The sequence below is a fragment of the Wolffia australiana genome, chromosome 2 (genome assembly GCF_029677425.1).
Source record: "Wolffia australiana isolate 7733 chromosome 2, ASM2967742v1".
In the NCBI taxonomy this organism is placed as follows: domain Eukaryota; kingdom Viridiplantae; phylum Streptophyta; class Magnoliopsida; order Alismatales; family Araceae; genus Wolffia; species Wolffia australiana.
The window spans coordinates 8307112-8317173 of record NC_135836.1 but is presented as its reverse complement, the minus strand read 5'-3'; the positions used below and the strand labels follow the sequence as shown (position 1 = coordinate 8317173).

At 48.4% G+C, this 10062-nt stretch overlaps 2 protein-coding genes across 2 annotated transcripts; both read left to right on the top strand.

Moving 5' to 3' along the window:
* Positions 1 to 562: 562 nt before the first annotated feature.
* Positions 563 to 4096, top strand: LOC144716710 (transketolase, chloroplastic). Its single transcript, XM_078591923.1, has 7 exons — positions 563 to 1122; positions 1235 to 1325; positions 1445 to 1550; positions 1984 to 2266; positions 2338 to 2486; positions 2668 to 2821; positions 2910 to 4096. The coding sequence occupies exons 1-7, from the start codon at positions 631 to 633 to the stop codon at positions 3870 to 3872; spliced, it is 2238 nt and encodes a 745-aa protein (XP_078448049.1). The 5' UTR covers positions 563 to 630; the 3' UTR covers positions 3873 to 4096.
* Positions 4097 to 4966: 870 nt separating this feature from the next.
* Positions 4967 to 9075, top strand: LOC144716708 (RNA 3'-terminal phosphate cyclase/enolpyruvate transferase, alpha/beta). The gene is made up of 8 exons (XM_078591921.1): positions 4967 to 5387; positions 5947 to 6188; positions 6275 to 6428; positions 6973 to 7187; positions 7297 to 7414; positions 7633 to 7843; positions 8562 to 8623; positions 8706 to 9075. Exons 1-8 carry the CDS (start codon positions 5052 to 5054, stop codon positions 8922 to 8924), a joined length of 1557 nt encoding a protein of 518 aa, XP_078448047.1. The 5' UTR covers positions 4967 to 5051; the 3' UTR covers positions 8925 to 9075.
* The last annotated feature ends 987 nt before the right edge of the window (positions 9076 to 10062 follow it).

Genomic DNA, 10062 nt, shown 5'->3' with positions numbered 1-10062 from the left:
TAGGAGGACTGGACGGGACGAAAAACTGTCCTGAGATTATTGGACGGGACGGTTTTTTTGTCGGTGGACGAAAAACCGTCCCGTTCATCGTCCCTGAGCTAACATCGGACGTAGGACGAAACGAAATTTGTCCCGTCCCATCCTTCGTCCACGTCCCGGACGATCTGGAACGATACATGGCATTGTCTGTTGCCGTCGTCGCCGTCCAACGACAACCATCTATCCATCCCCACACGGCGAGGGAAAGCGACAGATATTTCGATCAAGTTTCGATCCAAAGGGCAGAGGATCATCCGGGGAACATTCCATCATTATCACATGATGAATGAAACACAGCCATGGAAAGACTATCTGAAGAAAAAAACCCCGGTACGCAGCGCGGGGCACCGCCAGGTGCGCAGCCTTATCCGTGGCAACGAACGGTGCTACGAAACGGGAGGCGGAGGATCTGTTATCCTCCATGGACGGCTGAGATTCGATCAGAGCGTAAGATCGGACGGCAGCAGGCCCGCCTTCCCCGTCTACCTCTTCTTCCTGAATCCTGATATTCTCTCACAGTTTGAGCTCAAAAGCCTCGCCCCTCTTTCTCTCTTCTTCGCAGTCGGGAAGAGATTTCCGAGCTCGATCGCCATGGCCGCTGCTTCTTCCTTCGCTCCGCAGACGGTGGTCGCTCGCGCTACGAGCGGCGGGCATGGCGGAGCTTCCGCCGAGCACTTGGCGATTCCGGCGGGCTTCTCTCTCTGCTCGCTCGCGGGGAAATCCGTGAAATCTCAGCCGTCCGTCTTGGCCCTGACCCCCCCCGGCCGGCGGATCGGACGGCGGCGCGCGGCCGTCCGGGCCGCCGCGGTGGAGACCGTGGAGTCGACGGAGACCGCGCTTGTCGAGAAATCCGTGAATACTATCCGATTTCTCGCGATTGATGCCGTCGAGAAGGCTAATTCCGGGCATCCCGGTCTTCCCATGGGGTGTGCTCCCATGGGTCACATCCTCTACGACGAGGTCATGCGGTACAACCCTAAGAATCCCTACTGGTTCAACCGCGATCGGTTCGTTCTCTCCGCCGGCCATGGTTGCATGCTTCAATACGCTCTTCTTCACCTCGCCGGCTACGATAGCGTCAAGGTTTGGGGGTTTTTTTCCCATTTTTGTGTTTCTTGTTGATTGATTTTGGGGTTTTTTTGATGGGTTTTTTGTTCTTGTGTTCTGATTTTGTGACTTTGTGTTGGTGTTTTAGGAGTCGGATCTGAAGTCTTTCCGTCAGTGGGGAAGCACTACTCCTGGGCACCCCGAGAACTTTGAGACTCCCGGAGTTGAAGTCACCACTGGTTCGTCTCTCTTCTAAATTAGAATTCAAAAAGGAATAAGCAAACAACAAAATATGTGAAGTTTGGATTTGTTTGACGTTGTTCAAGGTTATAATCCGTGAATTTGGGTTCTTTTTCAGGTCCTTTGGGTCAGGGCATTGCCAATGCCGTCGGCTTGGCCCTCGCTGAGAAGCATTTGGCCGCCCGCTTCAACAAGCCCGACCTCGAGATCGTCGACCACTACACGTAACTATCCATCTATCCGTTCATTTTCTATCCAAATATCCTTCATCGTTAATCGACGGTGACGATTTCAGCATCCTCATCCTTTCGCTGATGAATGCCGATGATGATTTTGTCATTTTCTCTCATCATCTTATTGGGATTAAGAATTGGTGGACAATGTCATCATCTTCATCCTTACGAGGACAAGGGATGATGCTGATCAAGATCTCATCTTCACCATCATCATCATTGTCATCTTCATCATTTCCATCATCATCATCATTGTCATCATCATCATCATTGTCGTTGTCATCATCATCATCATCAATGTCATCGTCATCATCGTTGTCGATGTTTTCGTCGTCATCGTCATCATTTTCTCTCGGCATTGTCATGGGTGATGATATACTCTGAATTAACTCTTGCTGATCCGAATGATCATGTGTCTGTGAAGGTATGTGATCCTGGGAGACGGGTGCCAGATGGAGGGGATTTCGAACGAGGCGTGCTCGTTGGCTGGCCACTGGGGGCTGGGCAAGTTGATCGCTCTTTACGACGACAACCACATCTCCATTGATGGGGACACCGAGATCGCCTTCACGGAGGACGTCAGCGCCCGCTTCGAGTCCCTCGGCTGGCACACAATCTGGGTCAAGAACGGCAACACCGGCTACGACGAGATCCGCGTTGCCATCGAGGAGGCCAAGGCCGTCAAGGACAAGCCCACCCTCATCAAGGTCCGTTCTCTCCCCTCTTTTTTTGTCATGCTCTGTTGATCTCATCAAGATCTGGCCCTTCCATGTGGCAGGTGACGACGACCATCGGTTTCGGGTCGCCGAACAAAGCCAACTCCTATGCCGTCCACGGTGCCGCCCTGGGGGCCAAGGAGGTGGATGCGACGAGGAGCAACCTGGGCTGGCCTTACGAGCCCTTCCAAGTCCCCGACGAGGTTAAAAGGTGAGCTCCATTGCTTATGGTGGTGCCAACATAAATCGTTGACGGGGTTGACAAATTTTAATTAGAATTTTACCAAGTTGACCTTTGACGGTCAACGTCAACTGAGACATCATCAAAAGGGTCATAATGTTGACTTTGACGAGCGTATAACCCGTCTGACGACATCCTTCCTTGTTGGCAGCCACTGGAGCCGTCACATCCCTGCAGGGGCTGCCCTGGAGGCTGACTGGAACTCCAAGCTTGCCGCGTACGAGAGCAAGTACTCCGAGGACGCCGCCGTCTTCAAATCCATCATCTCCGGCGAGCTTGCCCCTGGCTGGGACGCCGCACTCCCGGTAAACACACAAACCTGATCTCATCAATCAATCAATCAATCATTCATCAGTCGATCGCAGCCGTTGATTCTCGTGGTATGCATTGCAGAGGTACACGCCGGAGAGCCCCGGGGATGCCACTCGGAACCTATCTCAGCAGTGCCTGAACGCCCTTGCTGGGGTGGTTCCGGGGCTGCTGGGAGGCAGCGCTGACCTGGCGTCATCCAACATGACTCTGCTGAAGGCCTACGGAGACTTCCAGAAGGGGTCGCCGGAGGAGCGTAACGTGCGATTCGGCGTGCGCGAGCACGGCATGGGGGCCATCTGCAACGGCATTGCCCTCCACAGCCCGGGCCTCATCCCGTACTGTGCCACCTTCTTCGTCTTCACCGACTACATGCGCGGCGCCATGCGGATCTCCGCGCTCAGTGAGGCCGGCGTCATCTACGTGATGACCCACGACTCGATCGGGCTCGGCGAGGATGGGCCCACCCACCAGCCTATCGAGCACCTCGCCAGCTTCCGGGCCATGCCCAACATCCTCATGTTCCGGCCGGCGGACGGGAACGAGACGGCGGGCGCGTACCGGGTGGCGGTGCTGAACAGGAAGCGGCCGTCGGTGCTGGCACTGTCGAGGCAGAAGCTGGCGCAGCTGCCGGGGACGTCGGTGGAGGCGGTGGAGAAGGGAGGGTACGTCGTGTCGGATAATTCGGCGGCGGGGGCGGTGCCGGAGGTGATCCTGCTCGGGACGGGGTCCGAGCTGGAGATCGCGGAGAAGGCGGCGGGAGAGCTGAGGAAGGAGGGACGGGCAGTGCGGGTGGTGTCCATGGTCAGCTGGGAGCTGTACGAAGAGCAGTCGGCGGAGTACAAGGAGAGCGTGCTGCCGGCGAAGGTGACGGCGAGGGTGAGCCTCGAGGCCGGGTCGACGTTCGGGTGGGAGAGGTACGTCGGGTCTGGCGGGAAGGCGATCGGAATTGACCGGTTCGGAGCGAGCGCCCCCGCCGGAACCATCTACAAGGAGTATGGCATCACTGCCGAGAACATCGTCGCCACTGCCAAGTCTCTGCTCTAAGTGAGGGAGGGGAGAACTCGTCCTCTTTTCTTCTTCTTCTTCTTCTTCTTCTTCTCGTCTTCTGTCTGGATAAATATTGGCGCCGCGGTATTGGGCTGCCGAGGACTGCTCTCGTGGGGGCTCCTCGGACCGCCGCCTCTGCTACTTTGGTTTACCACCTCCTTGATGACATCAAATTGGCTTCAAATTCGCTTTATTTTTATCCATTTCCACTTATTTTTCTATCTCTCTCCTGTCACCAGACCCCTCAGTTGACATCAGTTGGCTTCAAATGGGTCCTTTTATTGGCTTGAAATGGATAAATATAGTTCTCTCTCTTTATGCTCTTGACAAGATAGTTCTATTTTATATCTCTCTCCTCTCTCTGTCTCTTTCCTGTGTCTCTGGGCACCTGGCTACCTATACTATCTCTTTCTGCTGTCACTAGACCCCTCAGTTGACATCAGTTGGCTTCATATGGGTCTCTTTTATTAGCTTCAAATGGATAAATATCTTTCTCTATCTGTGACATGATGGTTCTATTTTATATCTCTCTCCTCTCTGTCTCTCTCAATCACAATCAATTAATCAGTCTCTGAGCACCTGGCTACCTATTCACCTATCAATCAATCAATCAATCAATCAATCAATCAATCAATCAATCAATCAATCAATCAATCTTCATGCCTATCTATTCTCTCCTTAAATATCTATCTCTCTATATTTATCAACGTATTTTTTCTATCACTTTCTGTCATTCTATCCATTATCATACCTGTTTCCATCTATCAACCTACCTCCCGAAATACCATTCTCTCTTACTCTACAAATATAAATATATATCTATATTTATATGCCTACCATTTTAATCTTCATCTAGGGACAATCCGTCGGCCCAGAACCGGCCACGTGGCGACTTATCCTTTTCGGGCCGCCAACTAACCCCACCAACCACTCTGGCACGGGGGGAGAGAGAGTACAGGAGATCTTGATCGGACGGCGGCGCTATGACCACGTCAGCTCCGGTGAAAATCACAACGTACTAGAATCACGCTGACGTGGACTCCCTTTGTTAGGTGAGATAAAGTAGAGAGAGAGAGAGAAGTAGGTGTTTATCTATCTATTCCTAGTTCGTACTCTCTGCTTCTTCTTCTTCTTCTAGACGAAGGATTCGAAGGAAGGGGAAGAAGAGCAGCTGTAATGGCGAACGCCAGCTTCGTGAAGGGCGGTTTTGGAGCTCTTTCCTCTCTCTGCACTGATCTCCCGGCATCGGCGAGGTCGAGCTCGCCCTGTCCGCCTGCTATTTCGTTTCTGTTCGCGACGAAGGAACGCGCCCTTGTAGGTGGAACTCGCTCGAGATCGCCGCCCAGGCGTCTCCGATTTAGGGTTTCAGGTTCTTCGGCCGTCGCGGTTGAGAAGCCTGCGATGGTGCCTGAGATCGTGCTGCAGCCGATCAAGGAGATCTCCGGAGTGGTCAAGCTCCCTGGGTCTAAGTCGCTTTCTAATCGGATTCTTCTCCTGGCGGCTCTTTCCGAGGTGATTTTATGTGGGTTTTATTTTTTTTCTGGGAAGGAGGTCGTTTGTCTGAATTCACTGGAAATTTTTCATTGATTTTGCATGATTTTGGCATCTTGATTTCGCCGGCTCAGAACTTTTTTTGTCCTTGTCTAAATTTGTTAGTGCACTTGTTTGATTAAGCACTTGGCCTGTAAACTATGAATTTTGCGATGTGTGAATTATGTGAATTATGTTTTTAATGCAGAAAATTTTCTATGCGAGTCTTGATGGTGTATCTTATTCCGATTGTGCATATACACGTTGCAATTCTGTTTTTTTCTTAATTGATCGTCATTCCTTATTTTTCACATCTGCCAGCCTCAACACATTTGGTATTTGTTCAACAGAAGTAATCTTTATCATATTTTCCGCTTTTTTTTTGGGGTTCCAGTACTGTTAATTTGCGAGCCAGCCATTCCCCAGTATGGTTGCTTAACTGGAATATGCATTTATGTTTTGAAATATTGTTCTATCTTACAATTACTTGAATCATTATTGCATCGGAAATTTTATTTAAATGACGATCCAACATTTCCAGGGAACCACTGTCGTGGAAAACTTACTATACAGTGATGATGTTCAATACATGCTTGCGGCATTAAGAACACTTGGTCTGACGGTAGAGGACGACAGTGCCCTAAAAAGAGCAATCGTTGGAGGCAGTGGAGGTCAGTTTCCGGTTGGAAAGTCTTCCAATGAGGTCAAGCTTTTCCTTGGAAACGCTGGGACAGCAATGCGACCGCTGACCGCTGCCGTTACTGCTGCTGGTGGAAATTCAAGGTTTTGGTCATTTGTTTTCTGATTTTTTATTTTTTTATTTTCAATAGTATTGTTTAGATGAATAAATTCTGCATTTTTTAATCCAGATACATTCTAGATGGTGTTCCAAGGATGAGGGAGAGACCTATTGGAGACTTGGTTGACGGTTTGAAGCAACTCGGTGCGGACGTCGACTGCATTTTGGGCACTAATTGCCCGCCTGTCCTTGTAAATGCCAATGGGGGCCTTCCAGGCGGGAAGGTCATATATCTCTCTCTGTCTTTCCATATCTTTTTTGTATATTTGAATATAAATGTCTCTATTTATGTATCGATTGGTCTCTGTCTATCTATATATTCATCTGCCTCTCTATATACCTATCTGTCTGTCTATCCAACTATTTATTAGTCCGCCCGCCCCTCTGTTCATTCATCCGTCATCCACCCGTTGATCCATTCATCCTTCTCTCTGCCTATATTGCCCATCCATCCGTCCATCCATCTGTCTGCCTGTCAATCTGTTATATCCATCTGCATATTTATCTATCTGTCCATTCTATCCATCTTTCTGTCTACAAATATCTTTCCAGTTCATCTCTCTATCTATCTGTTTGTGCATTTCTTTATCTACTAATGTTTATTTCTCTATTCATCCATCCCACCCCAGCCCACCTCACCCCACACCCCACACCCCACACCCCAGCCCATAATTCCATCCATCTTGTTAAGCTCATCTGTCTGTCGCTTCCTCAGCTTTCTTCTGGATTTCCAAAATATGACGATTTCTATTTCATAAATTTATGCAGGTTAAGCTCTCCGGATCCATCAGCAGCCAGTATTTAACCGCTCTCCTCATGGCAGCGCCACTGGCTCTGGGTGACGTCGAGATCGAGATTATTGACAAGCTAATCTCAATCCCCTACGTTGAGATGACACTTAAACTTATGGAGCGTTTTGGAGTCACCGTTGACCACAATGACTCTTGGGATCGATTCCTAGTCAAAGGCGGCCAAAAATACAAGTACGGGTTTTTCACCATTAAATTTCCTTCATCTTAATAAATTAATAAAATAAAAAATTCTACCATCTTTTTGAATTTCGCCCCTCTTATAATCTTTGCACGTGCCCAGGTCCCCTGGAAATGCCTACGTGGAGGGTGATGCCTCCAGTGCCAGCTACTTCCTTGCTGGTGCTGCCGTCACTGGTGGCACCGTCACCGTAGAGGGTTGTGGCTTGACCAGCCTGCAGGTATCAACGTTTTAAATCATGCCCTGTTTGCCAAATGCCCGGGCCATTTTCTCTATAGGCCATTGATGATGATGTTGATGGAAAATTTCTTGAAGTATGGATGACGACGATCTTGTTGCCGTCATTGGCCAACCGTCAACCAATATCAATGTCACATGCCTACATTGTGGGGATGTGCAGAGCCCGCGTGCCACACGGTTTAATCTCTGTTCTCTCAGGGGGACGTGAAATTTGCGGAAGTTCTTGAAATGATGGGGGCAAAGGTGACATGGACGGACACCAGTGTTACTGTCACCGGCCCACCGCGTGGTACGTCATCCGGTAAGCATCTGAAGGCAGTTGACGTCAATATGAACAAGATGCCGGATGTGGCCATGACGCTTGCTGTCGTTGCCCTCTTTGCGGATGGCCCCACGGCCATAAGAGACGGTAACCACTCTACAATTTTCTTATCCAATGAGATTTCACTTGTCATTCTGCCTTCTTAGGATTTTCTAGAGAGAAGCTTTTTGTCTCTCCAAGCTCTAAGCAGTGATTCCAGTTTATTTTTCCCTTATGTCGCCCGTCTGTATGATTGTTATGTCTTTTTGAATCCGCTTTTCTCTCACTTTGCTTTTTTGAATAAATCTACTTCTCCCGTAACTTTTCCCAAGCTTGTTACATATCTGAAGAGCCCGAACCTGTCACTTTCTCTGGATAAGCCCACTTCCCTCAGCTTTGGCCCTGCGCGTTAGATCAATCTGGGGCTGGATAGTTCTCTCTAATTTTTTCCCATGTTAATCCATTCCTCTGCTGCTCTTCTGCACCTGATTGTTATATAACGTCAGAGAATCAAAGTTTCCATGATAAACAGACCCATCCTTCTACTCCATGTTAGTGCATTCTTATTACCTTCTTTCTCTCTACAAGCATTTGCCTTATAAAACCATTTCTCTTCTTTGCTTTTGTCTCAGTTTGTGAACCCAACTGGTGAACACTTCTTTCTCTCTCTAAGAATTTCTCTTATCAGCCATTTTTCTTTGATTTCGCTCGTGCATGTGAGATTACCGTGCTTTCTCTCTCTATGTTTTTCACTTGTAAACTTACTCTCCACGATGATGCCCTTGCCTGTAAGATCTCTCTGAGCCCTCTTTCTCTCTCTGTCTAGTGGCATCTTGGCGAGTGAAGGAGACGGAGAGGATGATTGCCATTTGCACGGAGCTCAGAAAGGTTTCATCCTCTCTCTAAAACTGTTGAAGGTTTCATCACCTTTCATTTCTTTTAAATTTTACTTTTGGTGTCCCGTCTCTAGCTGGGAGCTACCGTAGAAGAAGGCCCAGACTACTGTATCATTACCCCACCAGAAAAGCTCGACGTGGCAGAAATCGAGACGTACGATGATCATCGGATGGCCATGGCCTTCTCCCTCGCCGCCTGCAGTGACGTCCCTGTCACCATTCTTGACCCCGGCTGCACTCGGAAGACATTCCCGGATTTCTTCGAAGTTCTTCAGAGATTCTCCAAAAACTAACCATGGCAAGTCCCCTCTCTTGTTCCTGCCACATTTAGGTAGCCTTCAACTTGCTCTTTATTCTAATTTTTCTTGACCTCTCTCTCTCGTGAATAAAAGATGTTGCAACATGTTTCTTACTCGCTTCAACATGTCTTTACATTTTAATTAATTTTAACAGTGTCGAGTGATGAAAATTTTCATATAGTTTTCAAACAAAGTAAAAATCCGGTCGCTGTCCAACTGCATATACCTCAGCACTCAAAGATCTTATCAAAGAAGTTACATGTGGTGATCGGAGACATAGTTGGACCTTTTCAGTATGCCTTCTTTTTGGGCAGATAATTGGTGGATGAGGCTGTTTTGGCAGGGGAGATAGTAAATGCATGGCAGAGAAAGGGGACTAGTCCTTGGACTGGGATTTATTACTTCACCATCATTCTCAATTTTGGTAAATGAGCGGCTGGAGGGGGGTTGAATTAAGCTGCAAAGAGGTTTCAGGCCGGGATGTCCCTTGGCACCGTTTCTATATGTATGACTAAGGCTTGCTCACACGACCTTTCGAGGGGTTTCCAGATGGCAAGCTTCCCAGAGGGTATCCCATTACTGCAACATGCTGACGATATCATTATTTTTATGGAGGGCTTCCGGGAGGAATCTAAGAATCCCTCCATGCTGTTGGATTTATTTATGGATTTCTCATGTTTCCTAATTGGTCATGCCAAATCAGCTTTCATGGGGTTAGAGTTCTTGCAGGAGGAAGGGTTCAATATTCTGAGGTATTGGGGACTCTGATGGGAACATTATCCATGAGCTATTTGGGCCTACCACTAGTGATTGTCCAATCGATATCCGATATCGGACAACCGATATCCGATATCCCGGAAAAAACCGGGACGGTGTCTGATATCAGATATTGGATAACGGTCGATATCCATCCTTTAGGTCTGGACGGATATTGGGGGGGGGTAAGGACGAAACAGGTATCGGATACCGGATATCAGATTTTGATATCCGGATATTGAAACCGGTATCCGGATATCGATATTAGATATGGACGGATAAAATAAATTTTATCATCACATTCAATGACTCATGTACATCAATGTCTGATGGTTGACTATCTAACACATTTACAACTAGTGACCGAGAGGGTTGA

Excerpts from the sequence above, each read along its gene's own strand:
- LOC144716710 (XM_078591923.1), top strand. The coding sequence starts at position 631 with ATGGCCGCTGCTTCTTCCTTCGCTCCGCAGACGGTGGTCGCTCGCGCT. Across the intron at positions 2,267-2,337 it reads ACAAGCCCACCCTCATCAAG|GTGACGACGACCATCGGTTT; the intron begins GTCCGTTCTCTC and ends TCCATGTGGCAG. Across the intron at positions 2,487-2,667 it reads GTCCCCGACGAGGTTAAAAG|CCACTGGAGCCGTCACATCC; the intron begins GTGAGCTCCATT and ends CCTTGTTGGCAG.
- LOC144716708 (XM_078591921.1), top strand. The coding sequence starts at position 5,052 with ATGGCGAACGCCAGCTTCGTGAAGGGCGGTTTTGGAGCTCTTTCCTCT. Across the intron at positions 6,189-6,274 it reads GCTGCTGGTGGAAATTCAAG|ATACATTCTAGATGGTGTTC; the intron begins GTTTTGGTCATT and ends TTTTTAATCCAG. Across the intron at positions 7,188-7,296 it reads AAAGGCGGCCAAAAATACAA|GTCCCCTGGAAATGCCTACG; the intron begins GTACGGGTTTTT and ends GCACGTGCCCAG.